At 36.6% G+C, this 16012-nt stretch overlaps 1 protein-coding gene across 1 annotated transcript in view; it reads right to left on the bottom strand.

Moving 5' to 3' along the window:
* LOC145988381 (uncharacterized) overlaps positions 1-13367 on the bottom strand; it is a 35006-nt gene extending 21639 nt beyond the window's left edge. Inside the window, exons 1-4 of the mRNA XM_083123263.1 lie at positions 13240-13367; positions 10623-10763; positions 3898-4014; positions 1618-1710 (exon numbers count right to left, since the gene is read on the bottom strand). Of these exons, the coding sequence (XP_082979389.1) occupies positions 1618-1710; positions 3898-4014; positions 10623-10763; positions 13240-13242 (354 nt within the window). The 5' untranslated portion in view covers positions 13243-13367. The remainder of the gene's footprint in view (positions 1-1617; positions 1711-3897; positions 4015-10622; positions 10764-13239) is intronic.
* Between the last annotated feature and the right edge of the window lie 2645 nt (positions 13368-16012).

The raw sequence follows: 16012 nt of genomic DNA, 5'->3' as shown, positions 1-16012 counted from the left end.
TGAGGAGTCTGTAGCCCCATCAGCCCTCCCCACCCCCTCTGCGTACGCCAGTGTCATTGAGCATTGACGGAGAGAACATGAGATGGAGCGAATAAAGTTAATCCCCCAACCACCCATCCAAAGAAGAAAGGCTTGATTGAACTTTTATTTTAAAAAAAATGGTAATTAAAGGTGTCTTAACAGGGTGGCTACTCACTGGGAATTCCTTGAATTCTGGGATTTATGTGTGAAATATTGGCTTCGGGAATTATGCGTGAATTCTGCTTGAATGTTTCTCCGTAGAAGTGTAAAATTGCAACTTTTATTAATCCAAATTCCATTGAATTTATACATATTAATTAATGCCCTCAAACAACGTTTTTTCACAGTTTAGCTTTTAATTAAAGAGAGGGAAGACGAAAATATAGCTGCTTGAAGAATAAAACAGAATATCTCTCAATCCGTTTACTTTGTTAATATGTCTTGCAGAAAAATCACTGAAGATTATTGCAAGATATGATGTCTTGAAGTACTTGTATATTAGGTAAATTTGAGTTTGAAATTCTTATACAATTAACATTGTTTCCTAGATTGCTATAACATTGCCGTAACATTTGTTTGTTACTTGTTTGTAGATGTATCTGAAGTCTGAGTATGTGAAATTGCAAATATAAACTACTCACCTTAAATTACATATATTTAAATATATATAGCCTATAGTTTAATTGAATTTGAATTTTTGGACACATGGAATCATAGAGACCCTTCATATTGTTAATATATTTGTGTGTGTCTGTGTATGGGTGGTGAGAGACGGTATTATGTGGGTGGTGAGAGGCGGTAATACGTAAGCTTCGCCTTGAAACCTGAGAATTATACTTGAATTTCATCATGGTCCTAGAGTGGAGTGTCTACTCAGGTAACCAACTCAAGGGCGTATATTTAATTTTTGTAAGGAGTATGCTGTTTAACATCGATTTTTGAAAAAAATATATGTATGTACTATAGTTCATGAGAGGATATAGCATTATATGTATCTATATGATTCTCTTGCTAAATATTTTATAACGTATAAAGTAATGAAATATTGATAATAACAAATTATATTAAATCAAAGCCTTCTGCAAACTTTAAATAAAATTTAAATTAAAATACCTTAAATTACATCAGAGAAGCTATGAAAAAATAATTCTTGGATCCTCTGAGAAGTGCCTGAAAATCGAAATGTAGCCCCATATTAACTGATTTGATATATGAGAACCCACAGTAACTATCCAAAACACATTTCTAATTCTCTCCTGAAGATATTGAAAGGAATCAAAGAGATTATGATGAAACCACTTGATTATATATTAACTGACGCAACAGCTGTTTTATGTGTATTTGTCAATCAATGTACGTTTTGCTCCACATAGCTTCGCATTTCCCAACCTTAGGTGAAATCTGGTTTTACACCTCAGGGTTTTATCAGCAAAGCAACGTTTTGAGCGAGTGAAGTACACCTAAGTGGGAAGATTTTACTTGTGGAACATATACAATACAGACACGCTAGGAGGAATCGTATCATTACTGGCGCCATTCGTCATTCACTTTATTTTAGCTGAGTAGATCTGGCATGTTAAAGTGAACACGACTTACCGATGCTGGATAATTCACTGTTTCATTTTCAACGTCCTTTTTCACTCGTCTGGTACGTCCCCATGCTTCATCGAGAACAATTGATGTAACAAGCTGCAACAAGAATACATATTGAAGATTAGACTCGCACAGGAAATGTACTACTACGAAAATTACATATATTTATAATTGTTGAGCAGAGACTAATTTAGAGTAGATAATTATACTATGAATTTTATACACTTCCTACGTTTCTTGAGAAAGTCAAATTGCTGTTACAAAATATGTAAACACTCGCGACTGTTATGAAGACTTACCTTGGGTTGGACCTATTGATGTTATTGGAAACATTCTTTTAAACTTCGTATGCTTTTATGTAAAAATGAGTTAAGCTACCACTGCTCATTGAAATATGCAGGATATGTAATTAGGGCTCCACACATCACAATCCTGGATATTTCGCGGAGGAGGTGATGTGATCATCACTACGCTCCGGTAACCTTTATCCGCAAGGATTGCCTCTCAGTTACCAATTTGTTAGAGGCTGGGTGAACCTCAGAGTTACATTATACGGGGACAGTGCTGAAAAAATTGCCACTTGAATTAACTTACCCCTGGAAATCGAATCCTGGTTTCCAGCTTGGTGGTCAGATTTGAAACCGACTGGACCACCGCTGCTCTGTACTTCTTCATCTCTCTCTTCTCGAAAAGAAACAGTATGTCTGTATATGTGAATCGAATGAATTGTTATTATTACGAAGATGAAAAACTCGTGCATAATGGCATATACTACGTGAGACATTCGTCATCAAATGTCAACAAACGCGATTAAGAAATTCGTACACACAAAAATATAAAATTTGTGATTAAAATCGTTGAAGAATGTAAAACAAATAGACGGCACGTTATAATTACCGAAGTTTCTGGGTTCTGGGTTCGAATCCCGGTCTTGTCATGGATGTATCTTTGTGCTTGTCCCTTTACCGGTTTAATTTAATCATTATTGATGTTCATCATTGGCATTGTGTTCGAGATGCAGAGAAAAGATTAAAAAGGTAACGGTATCTTCTGTATATTACACCGTCGTTAAGTAATGTTGGTGCAGAACCCCACATATATTCAATTTCAATCATGCTTGAGGTGCTGTGATCGACGTCACGTTGCAGCCCGCTTTCCTCTCAATTGTTTGGAGGCTGAGTGAATTCCAGAGCAGCTTTTTTGGAGGGGCTTTTTCGAAAAGATTCCCTATTAAGTTCAGCCACCCCTGGAATAAACAAGATTCTCTATTAGTCAGATGCCCTACGAAATGGATAACTGCGGGTCCTTAAGTAGACATAGACAACAAGAAAACTAAAATATATAATTTGAACAAAAAATTAATGTTTACACACATGTCTATGTAAATATTAATATGAAGATAGAATAAAACTTCCGTTTTTCAATTTGTCTATGGATCTGTCATTGAATAATGTCTCATATCTTTTCTACGATGCTTCTCGTAATGCACTCGTGCGAATGCATTCCTATGTAAATAATATTGTTAAGTGGGAGAAAAGGCTGTATATGGTATTAAATTCGGCACGGCAATCAAAATAATTATACGCACGGCCATGATAATAGGCGGCTGAATTGCGTCGGTGCCACGTATGGGAAAAGCAAAACGAGAGCGGGACAGAAGTCGTTGTTTCCCGCGCACTGTGTGTCAACGCCAACCGGGCTGCGTTGCCTAGTTCGAGCGTCAGACCGACCTCTCTCCGGGGCACTTGGGTGTCATCCCTGATCTCTCGAGCAAATACTGTCAGTTTCTATCACATGGATTACAAAGGCCAACTCTACAACCAGATCTTTCATTCTCTTAATGCTCCGAATACGGGGTTGTGCTCCGACGTGGCATCAACGCGAATTTCTGCCAACCGCCTAATTTCATGGCCGTGAATTGAGTGAGTTTCTTGTTAATGTGACACGAATAAAATAAATATTAATAGGCAGAACCATACAAAGTAATTTCTGCTCCTCTTAGTATCAAATTGCCCACATAAGAAGTCCGGATTCAGCCACCATATATGACAATTGTGGTCATGCGCAATAACACCTTCCGAGGCTCCTTGAGATATGACGACAATTTTCGAATATACATGGACAGAGCACTAAAACAACCAATATGTCTTCAATTGTTTCGCTGAGAGAGAGAATTGAAAAGCCCAACCATTCACACCTGTTAGTAAATCTGACTCCACACTTACATCAGATGCCTAGCATATATTTATTGTAACCCATAATTTTCTTGGAAGGAATACTTACCACACCAAACAATACACCAGTCGCAAGCAATCTTAAGTGCACGTATTTTTCTGAATTTTCCTGTTCGACCTTCTTCCATAGTCTTTCTCGTCGTTTTATACAGTCCGGACAATTCATCTGGGAAGCAGAAAAAAATAATCACTGAGGCATTTCACGAAATGTAGTCCTACTCCATGTAATTAATGAAATGAATCAATATGGAAATTATTATTGTTTTTAATTGCATTAAGGTTTAAATGTTTGTGAATACATATAATTTGCATTTTTCACCTACAGACAAATTATGTCAGGCTGCTACATTTTTTACATATTTTCGAAAATACTTTTCATGCATTCAGTCTACGTCGTCATACTCACGTTTTTTTTTTTCATTTCTTAGTAGACACCACAAAGTACAACATAATTCTATGAAATAAGTTCATTATGACATATCCAAACTCATGCCTTGATTGATTTAGTTTTAAGTCCACTTTTATGCACTGATAGGATAACACTGATAAACAAATTCAAACTTTTTTTTGCTCCTTTGAACGAAAATAGGTGATTATTTATAATTCGACCCCGGTGAATCCAAATCTGAAAGTAGAAATGCTGTATCACCTATCGTTTTCCATGGATTTTCATTTTTTTCTTTTTAATAAAAATTTAATTCCCTTTGTAATAATACATCGAAAGTTGGAATTATTTTTGTTTGTTTGCTCATCAAACAAGATTTAAATATTGAAGTGAATAACTATGAAATATACAAAAATTAAAAAAAATATATATAGGACCGATTTTGACTGTTCAATGAAGAAATTTCATGCAAAAAAGGAGAAAAACACATTTTAACTCACATTTTCAAAATTTCTTTCTTGAACTCTGCCGTTTGTAACTGCCACCAGAAACCTCTTCCTTGAGGTTCCAACAGTAGTCTGCTAACATGTTATGTACCGATTTTCCTTCATATCGTTTCTCCATGACAGAAATATCCTGGTGAAATCTCTCGCCGCATTCATCACTAACCGCGCCCAGGTTAGTGGGGAAAAAGTCCAAATGCGAATGTAAAAAGTGAATTTTCTAGGACATATTGCACCCTATGCGCTGATAACACTTCAACAAGTTCTTAACAAGTTCCTTGTAGTTGTCAGCTTTCACATTTCCAAGAAAATTACAGCATACTTGTCTGAAAGCTGACCATGCGCATTTCTCTCTTTCTGTTAGCAATTCCACAAACTTGTCATCATGAATGATCTCACGGATTTGCGGCCCAATAAATATGCCTTATTTTAACTTACTATCACTGAGTTTAGGAAATGTTTTTCTCAAGTACCCAAAACCCTCACAATGTTTATCCAAAGCCTTAACAAAATTTTTCATCAGCCCTAACTTTATATGCAACGGTGGTAACAAAATCTTGTCTTTCTCAAGTAGAGGGTGATTCCTAACACTCTTCTCTCCAGGAATTAAGTTTTTTCGTATGGGCAAATCCACAATGTTGTAATGTTTATCTTTTGGCCGGCTGTCCCATTCGCAAAGAAAGCAACAAAATTTTGTAAACCCAGACTGCATGCCTAACAGTACACCAATCATTTTGAGGTCTCCGCATATCTGCCAACCATATTTTTCATAATTTAACACTTTTAATATTGTATCCATATTTTCATATGTTTCCTTCATGGTGGAAGAATATGCAAGGGGTACTGATGGGTATATATTACCATTATGCAACAATACTACTTTTAAACTATTCTTAGATGAATCTAAAAATAGTCTCCACTCGTTTGGGTTATGACCAGTGGCGTAGCATGGACATTTCGGGTGGGAACGCCAAGTCCGAAGGAAGAGTCGGCCCTTTCTTGCTTAATAATTTACTTATGGTATTAGTCGCCACAGGTATTATTTGCCTGAAGTAAGCTGGGTTTTCAATAAAACATCATCATTGCATGTTTTAGCTAGAAAATTAGATGCCTCACTATGCCACAGATGTTTTGAACTCTGGTGTTCTATACCTTTTTTTATATCTTTCTGCATGACGCAAGTCATTAAAAACCTACCTGAATCACAAGCGCCTCTGCACAACAGTAGACGTCATTGTTGTGGGCGATCCAACTACTGATTGATTTGGTTTATTTTATTTCGCTTTTCTACCACTTTTGGTTAATTGCGAATATGAATATGAGTGATGATATTGATGAAGGGACACTGACAAAGAACACCCGTGCTCACGCCGGGATTCGAACCAGGGACCTCTGTCGTCTTGGCGCACTGTGAAAAGCAGAGTGGATGATCCAAATATCGTACACTCTACTGACGTAACAGTGCCGATTAGTAATTCAGACCACTGTTTATTACATCTTGAGAATGCTGATAAACATTTTAAAATAATTTTCTCCAGAGACCATTCGATGTTAAGAGTTTTCAAATGAATGCTAAACATTTCCATTCACACATTATTAAGTAGTTTGATAATAACGAAAAAATACAATAAAAAATAATAGTTTTGCGGGTTAAGTGGTAGAGCAGCCACAGGCTGAATTTCTACCACGAGGACTTCACCAACTTAGTTGACAAAAACTGTGTTGATCTTTTAGTTTCTAATACACATCGCTGTTCGTGCGATAAATTATACAATGCAGTGGCCATTAAGAAGCAGTATATTTGAGATTGGTAAAGTTACGTCAGTCAATATTGCGTATTGTAGCATCACATAACACGAGTTGCATGAGCGCGAAGAGCGAAGAACCGGGTAGGAATTCAGCCGCTGTCGTCTGCTTGAGAAGGCAAGAAGGGTCACATGAACTAATCACGGTAGATCTCTCGTACGCTGGCGTAAGAGAGACCATTTACGCACGTGCTGTAAAAATCGAAGATTTCCCTCCAGAAAGGCAGCAAGGAATATAGAGTCCTGTACGCCGAACCTGCTCGGCGTCCGGCCGGGAAAGGCATTGAAAAGAGATGCTAGAACGAGTGTTGAGAGTGGAGCGTTGCAAGCGGATCGCGAAAAATAGCTATTATAATGCCATGAAGGTCAAACATATATGAAATTAGTCACGTTTTACTTTATAATCACAGCATTTAAGCATTTTTGAAATTTTAAATCTGGGAACGCCTGGCGTACGGGCGTACTATAACGCTACACCACTAGTTATGACTCCTTCCAAGTCCTTGCAGAAGGCCTTCTACATCATTGCAGTAAGTTAACTCATTACTAACAGAAAAAAAATGTGTCAGTGATTGTTGACGTTTCCGATATGACACCTTAACACCACCTTGTAATAAATTCCACCCTCGGAGACGAGAACCTAATAATTCCGCTTGAACTTTAGAAGGTTGAGGTCTCTGACTAAATCATTTAGTTCGGATTGGGAAATAAAGTCAGGTATATTTGGATGAGGAAAATTTGGATCGGTGTTTGAATATGAGGATTCAGGTTCGTCATCTGGAGAAGCACTGCTTGGTTCTGTTTCATCTGTCCATTCTTTAGGAGGCTTAGGAATTGGTATAAAAGCATGACTCATAGGTTTCTTGGCTGAAGGAACATCAGGATAAAATATAGAATGTTTTGATTTAGAACTATATCTCACTATGTTTGTTAAACAGAAGTAATAATCCGTAGTATGATATTTCTGTTCTGTCCATATTACAGGGTTTCCGAAGGGCATTGATTTGTGAGTGCCATTAAGCCAACCACGTAAAGTTAGCGAACAATTACAACAAATTTTACCTGGTGCCCAGCTTTTTCCCTCGTCTACTTTACTTCCAAAATACAACTCATATGCTTTTTTCACTATAGGAGTGATAGTATTTCTCTGTGACTTCGGAGTAAATTCCCCGCAAACGTAACAAAACAAGTTTGGCTTATTCACACATTTGCGTGACATGGCAAACTCATTAATTGAGTTATAATATATTTCTTTAAAAAACAATTGTGAATGCTCTGATCGTTTTGTTAAAATACAACTTACACTTCACTTCACTATACACAATATTACATTCACAATTTCACGAACATACACAAACATAAAATACGGCTACTTCCGAAGGCTACTCGCGAAGTTATCGGAAAGGAAGTTAAGACTCGTCTAACCCACAAAAGAACAAATTTTAACAGAGAAACAGGAAATTACTCTAGTGCCAGATGTTTCCTCCACGAAATATTAACTGCCAGTCATAAACACACAAGGTCGCTGAAAGGTTCTTATCCATTTGCTAGAAACCAAACGTTAAGCCGGATGCGGAGCAGGGTGCGGAGACCTGAAACCATAAAACTATAAAATTTAGGTGTTCTGCAAATAATTTAGGTGATACAGGAAAACGGATGCGATATTCGTTATCAGCACATCTGAATACATAAAGATCACTTAGTTTTATTTAAAGGAGTATTTAATTGTTTATCAGTGTAATTGGGACTGGGACTACAGTTTAAAGTGTGATCCGAATAACTATGTGCCTCCATCAAACCCGGGAGCCCCTTTATTTCAAGGTGATGACGTCATCTCTACGCCATCGGGAAGGCGCAGTCGCAGGTCGAGAACCTTACATTTCATATGTGAATGCCACACACGTGACACTGAGATGCTTCTAGTATAGTTACGAGTCGCTGGTTATCCATAAAAGTTATCACATCGAAGTCAAATTTGCTTTAAATTCTACCACAAGGGTCAGAAAGAAATCGCATGCAGGTAACATTTGATTTACAATCTACAAGAGTTGCAAGAAATTGCACTCCAGTAACATTTGCTCTAAAGTCTATTAAAGGAGTCGGAAAGAAACTGCTTTCAAGTAAAACATCTTTAAATTCTACGACTATTAATACTAGTTTAGTTAGTTACCAAGTAGAAAGAACGTACTGCATTCTACAGGGTGAGTCAGAAATATGGCTACACGTTTGAAGTAAATGTAATGTGTTACTGTACGATGTAGAGGGAAATGGAGAATGATATATTAAACTTGAAATTTCATTTCTTCATTTCAGATAAGTCTCACGCACCCGAGCTTACATTAGCCAGGATGGCGCTGAACATGCAGCAGCAAGTTACAGTTGCATCGTGAACAATTGCATACCATAATGTTTGTGAGATAGACTTTAAACTAAACAACAATTTGATGTAAGCAGTCGTTTACTCCACTTTCCCACAGTCGACGGCAACAATGTTACGTTAAAATCACGTCTCGCCAGTCTCACGATCATTCTTGAATAGAATTGCCCACGTTGCAACTATAACTTTCTGCTGCATGTTCAGCTCCATCTTGGCTAATGACGTAAGCTAAGGAGCGTGACACTTATCTGAAATGAAATGAGAAAATACATTTTCCTCTACATTGTACAGTGTCGCACTTCAAACGTGAAGCCATATTTCTGACTCACCCTGTCCTTCGAAATAGTTTTACGGATAGACACAAACTAGAGATGTGAAAGTATAATATGCAAGGACTAACCGAGATTCGAGCAGTTTTTTCCCCACCATTGTCAGTCATGGTAGCAGAAAAAAAAATGAATTGAGGGGGAGGGGGTTAGCGACCATTTTCTGAGGGACAGCCACATTTATTACACACCTAAATCACCTAAATTCCAAAGAAATATGTATATTTGTACTAATGACCATTTATTTATCTGCTTTTCCTTTTTTTCTGGGGAGCGATCATGAGTGTTTGCACCTCTCTGATGAAGTCCCTGTCACCGAATGAATGAAACAAAGAACCAGCGTGGAAATAAGTTAATTTTCAAATAAAGCGGCATCACATATTGCTCATGTGATAATTCCAGAGACTCCTAAAAATCTCAAGCACTTAGTTGGCCATTACACACAGGTAAAAGTTGGAATGAACACACGAATTCATCCGAATCGCTCCGAGTGCCTTACTCACTGCTCTTCACACGACGACGTTCTCGTGAACGATAGACAAGAAATAAAATCATCTTTACTAACAACAACCTTCTAGATTTCATCCAGCCTCTGTTCCACTATCATTATGTTATTTAAGAGCCAAAAATATCAAGATATCAATCAAATTCATCAAGTTCATAATGCATGTATCAGGTCTATGTGTAGATTCAAGAAAATACAAATACCTCACATTCTCTGCTCACTGAACTGGGAATTCTCACCACGACACGATGGAGGGAAGTTCATATGGTTATTTCGCCTAGTGATAATGGATCCAGGGTTCGATACCCGATGGAGGTTCATACTGGTTCGGATACCACTTTAAACTGTAGGTCCAACCACAATGAGCATATTTGTGCATAAAAGTGGAGTTGAAGAAAACTCGAACTCGGACTCACATGGTGACTATGATAAATAATAACAACTCTACCCGGTTTCAACATTTAACGTCGAAAGTAAGACTTGTAAAACGAGACATAGTACCAGTCTAAGTTTGCAGAACCTTATTCCTCTTCAAATTACACAGCGCCCATACAATGTATGAGAAATTTCCAGTGGAACCAATGAAACAAAACTCAAAACCTTTTTGGTATAATGCTGTATGAGTCATTGACGACGATCAGAAGCAAGGTTTTAAAATATCCGCATGTTACTAACCAAATCTTCCTGAGAGTTGCCTTAAATTATTTCATAACTTATAATTATCCAACTTAATTATTTACTGTTGTCATTCAATTCTATTGTATTTGATATCTTCGTGATTTTTCATTTTAATGAGATTACCAGTACTTTCGTAGTTTTGTAGGTGAGGTCAGCAAAAGTTGAATATCGCCCAACCTATTTTACTTCTCTTACCTTGTATCCTGAATCAGACGATTCACTGGACTCAGAGCAAGCATCGTCTAGGAAATCATAGTCCTTCTTTTCCGTGTCTTCTTTGGTCTTGATTCTTTCCCAGCTTTGTGCCAACTGATCTGATGGACATTCTTTCACGTTCTGTCAGAGCACAAAATGAGCAGATCGTTAGTTCAAAGCCCTTCAAACACAGTATACAATGTGAACCAGAAGTCCATTTATTCATAGACAAATGGATTATGTTGTTTGAATTTTTGGTAAAACCGCTAGGAATTGAAAATCGGCCGATCGAATTTTTATGATTATAATCACTAAACTGTTTTTCCTAATTCTGGTAGGCAATATTCCTTCCTCATTATACGTTTTGACTGTATCGAACAGTTACAATGAAAATAAATCAGGATAAAATGGAAACGATCCATCTGATGGGTCACACAAGTATGGAATTCTTTGCAATTCTACGAATAGTTAATCTTTGCAAAATCTTCAAATATCATTTCTAGATGCATTTATTTTGTGTTGAACGTATTACGATTATGATATCCTGTATTTATATTTGAAAATGTAGGCTACATGTTAGTGGTTCGTAAACCCAAATCAAAAAGTTGCATTGGCAACACTACGCTCAGGATTGTTATCTGACATCTTATCACACTATACTTCAATATGGCGCCTGTTCAACTAAAGGTTTTTCGAAAGAAAGTAAGAAGGTCGTCGCAAGTTGATATTGAACTCAGTATGGAAAATATCCACTTTCAGATAATAGGCTAATGTCTGACCTTGATTAATGTAATTTCAATACACTGGCAAGGTCCAGCACAGTGACACTACCAGACCGTCTGTTGTGGATGGGCCACATCTAGATATATTTCGATATTCACATTACTATTACGTGATGCAAACAAGGATTTATTTGCTAATAATAGAAACTTTAGATATTGTAGTACATGTATAGACAATCAAAATATCCTTTTTAAAATTCAAATGTTGCATTGAAAATGTGTTAAATTTTAGGTTCGATTAGAAGTGATAATATGATATGCAATAGTGATAATTAAAAATTATAGTTAATTAACAGTATGAATAATACCTTAATACTACATACCTCCATGGTCCAATGGTTAGTCAAGGGAGCTTCGGCACCAGCGATCCCGGATTCGAATTTTATAAGGTTTAACATCATAGGCATCATTATCTACATTCATTTTGTTTTTATCACGAAATTTGGCTACTACAAACCTGATTTTGGATGGACCCTGACCCAGCCACCCCCTTGACGCCACCCCTGTTTGGGAACCAAAACGTAACAGGAAAACCATGCACGTAGTAGGAAGATGTAGATTGGATCCAGGGAGTATTTTGTGACGAATTATATTGTGAAGAGACATATTATCGGACAGAAACGTTATAGATGCCTTATGCACGATTTTAACCTATGTACCTGCTTAATCGCATACATCAGGAAAGCACGGATACAAGTTAAGAATCGAGGCACTGGTACAGCAAAGCTGGAAATGTAATTTTTTTCCCCCGCGTGTCAAATATCTCGCTGGACATACAAAAGTGACGAAAATGTACATTAAACCAGACAAATTTTATCTTTTATACAGACGTATGTGAATTATATCTCTGGGTCAGGCTTTTTATATAGGAAACGCATCAATGATTAGTGTTAATCCACTACTAACGAAGATAAAAAATATTAAATACTTAGTACGTTTTAAGTGCATGTAGGTACTGTATTTCTGTTCGTTCTGTGCACATATTAAAAATCTTGAAATGCCAGCTGGAACTTGCTTGAGGTCAATTTTTTTGTATCGCTAATGATATTTGCTAATGTTGCTAATAAGCTAAACATTCCTTGCAATAATACTGTTTAAATCTATGAAAGAAAACTCTATAATTGGTCCACACAACAAGTGGTGAATAAACTAACAAATAGAACAAATAAATATGTAATTAATATATATTGTTTTGCTCAATATGGCCTCTAAACATATATTTTTCATTTAAATTTCTTCCCAGTTTTACATTGTATAACAGTTCCGATTGTGTAATGATTTTTAAATTTCACGAAGGGTTTGTGAAATGCTTTTAGAATACTGGATATGATTGTGGAAGTACTTGTGCAAGTACAGCAAACTTGTTTGTATTTGTTTATTGGAATGTATGGAATTCAATTCCTGTAGGAAATACGTTTCTTACATATCAATATTGAAATTACACAAGAGGAACCTGGCTCCTACGTTATTGTGTTAACATTTATTCATTCATTTACATATACTCGTACTTTTGTCGAAATATATAAACAGTTTAATTGTCTATATTCTTTGAAATCGAATTGCACCAAAAACATCCTTCAAACTAACTGAAGAAACATCAATTTTAACGAACATAACAAGTATCTTAATGATTTCAAAGCATTTTTACATGCACATTACAATAATATGTGAAAATTAATCATTGCTAAATTAACTTTGAAAGATATAATATTGAAAGCAATGCTTTGTCTTCTCAACACTGATCTTAGAATGTGACGTTTTTAGAATAAAATTTAGATTAATATTTACGAACTTAAAAAATAACAATTAGCCTTTAAAATTATTTTAAAGCTTACCATTTTGTTGAATTTAGCTTGACCGAATAAAAAGACGTAAAATTGATAATTTTGGAAACTTTCTGTCACTCTGAATTAAACAATTGCCATTACTAATAAAGAAAGAATATTATGACTTTACAGGATACTCTCGTTTAACCACAGATCTCCAGTTACCAGACCGGAAAGTGAGCTTTCTGACATGGCTTAGCTTGAAGATACAAATTTTCAAGCTGTGTGATGCGAATATGGCGGCAAGCGTACCATCATATTTTCACTTGTGACAACTATTTTGAAGATTGTGAATAATTGCGCCACGCAATATTGAAATTTTAAAATTTATCAATATGGATATAACTGTACATATTCCATTTCAAAAGTGAGTACTAATAATTTGTTCATTCTGTGTTATTTGCTTGTAACGAACATTGAAATCGAAGTTGAAATATGACAAATTTTCCTTCGCATGATTAATTTGTTTGGTGTTTGATACTGAAAATTTTGAATATTTGTAGTGTTGCATTTTGTGGAATGTTTCGTATTTCACAGCATGTATGGATTAATCAACCACAGAAAGAAGAGAAATGCACAATGCCTGATCCGTCGTGCACTCTACTTCATCAAAAAATTCACACTTTTCTTGTTTCTAACATCAGACAATTATCTGATACGAAATGTAGGACCACGCTTTTTCATTGAAGCAGCATGCATTTCTACATGTTTGTGAACTTACCTACAAGATGTGAAAGAGCAGTGTTGCAATATGCACGTATAAAGAACAACGAGCACAGATACTCGAAACAACTATGAGAAACAGACAAGTAGCAAAGAGTTCATTCGCGTGCTTAATGTTAATAGAAAGAAGCAATATTTTCACCAGACCTGATACATTTTTTATAGATTCAGCATGGAATTAACGTTGATGGATTATAAACATGCTCACAAATGGATTTAGGGAGAATGGCAGACGTTTAAAATCGTTTGAAAAAACTGTTCCTATCTTGTGTCGGTTGAGAATATCGCACACTAAAATAAATATTGTGTTCTTCCCCTGTCGATCTGTTACTAAAATCTTTGCAGATGTATATCTTCTAATATATTAGATTTCAATGTATTCTTAGCTCTTGAAGAAGATTACTGTACGTGTAATAGGGGAGAGTTGCCTATATTGTACAACTTTGCAATTTTTGGACGATTGTCGACAAAATATTAAATATATATTCACTATTGCATTACTAAAATAAAATTTACACTTTTATGCAACACTCCACTAAGTTACAATTAACTTAGTGAATTCAAAATAAGTTAAATAGCTATTTGAAAAGAAGTTTACAAACGGTACACTATTGGCAACGGGGCTCCTAATTTGTACTAGTGGGTTCCTATTTCGTACAGGATAAAAAGTATCACAGAAACAATGTCAAAGTAAAGAAGTAATACATGTAGGCTTTTATACATATAATCTTTCAGAATATATTTACTGAAGCTAATAGTAAAAATGAGAACTTCTACATTCAATATAACAAGTTAATGTGCAAATGAAAATATAATAATTGAAAGTTCAGTTACTAATATGAAATTTATTGAATTAGGCCTACACTTTCATATTATTGCCTGGGAGCAGTAAATCACACATCACTTTCACAACTACTACAGATAGAGATCACATCATTTTTCTTTACTCCTGAACATGAATCGTGGGTCCACAGTTTGCACTGGACACACTGAGTCATTGCTTCCACGCTACATGCATCGCAGATATTGCGTACCAATCTTCTGCATGTTCATGTGGAAGAGTGGATGAGGATGTGCTGTTATCGGCGAATATTGCCTCTCTATTTGATGCTGGTTCAGTTTTCGGTCGACACGTTTTCTTCGTTTTCTTTGTACCTCGTCAGCAGACGTAGAAGGAGCTTCGAACAGAACCGCAGATGCGGTGGTGTCGGGATGAGACGTTTTCAACTTTTTTTTACTCAACTGGCTTTTGTATGGAGAAGCAGTTACTTCTGCAGCTGGCTGGGATCTTTTCCGAGTGGAGTGTTTCACCCTGACAGGGGATATTTCTGCTGGGGTCACCTTTGAGCAGGTCACTGATCGTGGCAAGTCAATAGGAGCTACATCGGCACCCTGAACCTGGTCGACAACCTCTGTAGGGTCCTGAGAAATTTGAGAAACTGCAGCAAAATCAGAGTCTATGAAAGCGTGACGGTTTACAGGCCAGATACCACACGTTTTGAAGCAGCTCTCTGCAACAGCTGAAGTGCATGCACGACCGTGGGCTTGTGCAAATAGCTGGGATACATGATATTGGGTTACTGCAGATCCGACATTGCTTCTAATCCAAGTTTCTAAGGCTTCATCATAGTACCTTTTCAGTGTGGAGAAGAAACCGACGTCCAAAGGATGACGTCGTAGGAAGTTGCAGCATTATTATCCCGTGTTCTCTGGCCACAGTCAGAGCTTCAAGATTTTTAGAGTGGGTGGTATGGCATTTAGTAGCAAAAGAACTTTCCTTTCCGGGGAAAAGTTCACGTGCTGGATGAAATGTCGGAGGAACTTCACAAATAAATCCGAATTCATGTACCCACTATCGGAGACTTCCACCACACTTCCAAGTGGCGCGCCCACCTTCAGGTCATCACTCATTCTCTGCCTCTTGAATATGATCATGGGTAGTACACCCAACGGCGAAAGAAACAGTAGGCGAATTGTCCACCACCATTTTAATTCGGTCTGTATTACACATTGTGATAACAATGAATTGAAATAATGACGTGACGTCAATAAGCAGAGA

Source organism: Lepisma saccharinum, chromosome 5 (genome assembly GCF_977018435.1).
Source record: "Lepisma saccharinum chromosome 5, izLepSacc3.1, whole genome shotgun sequence".
In the NCBI taxonomy this organism is placed as follows: Eukaryota; Metazoa; Arthropoda; class Insecta; order Zygentoma; family Lepismatidae; genus Lepisma; species Lepisma saccharinum.
Note: the sequence above shows the minus strand (reverse complement) of the source record. Positions and strands in the feature narration are given on the sequence as shown.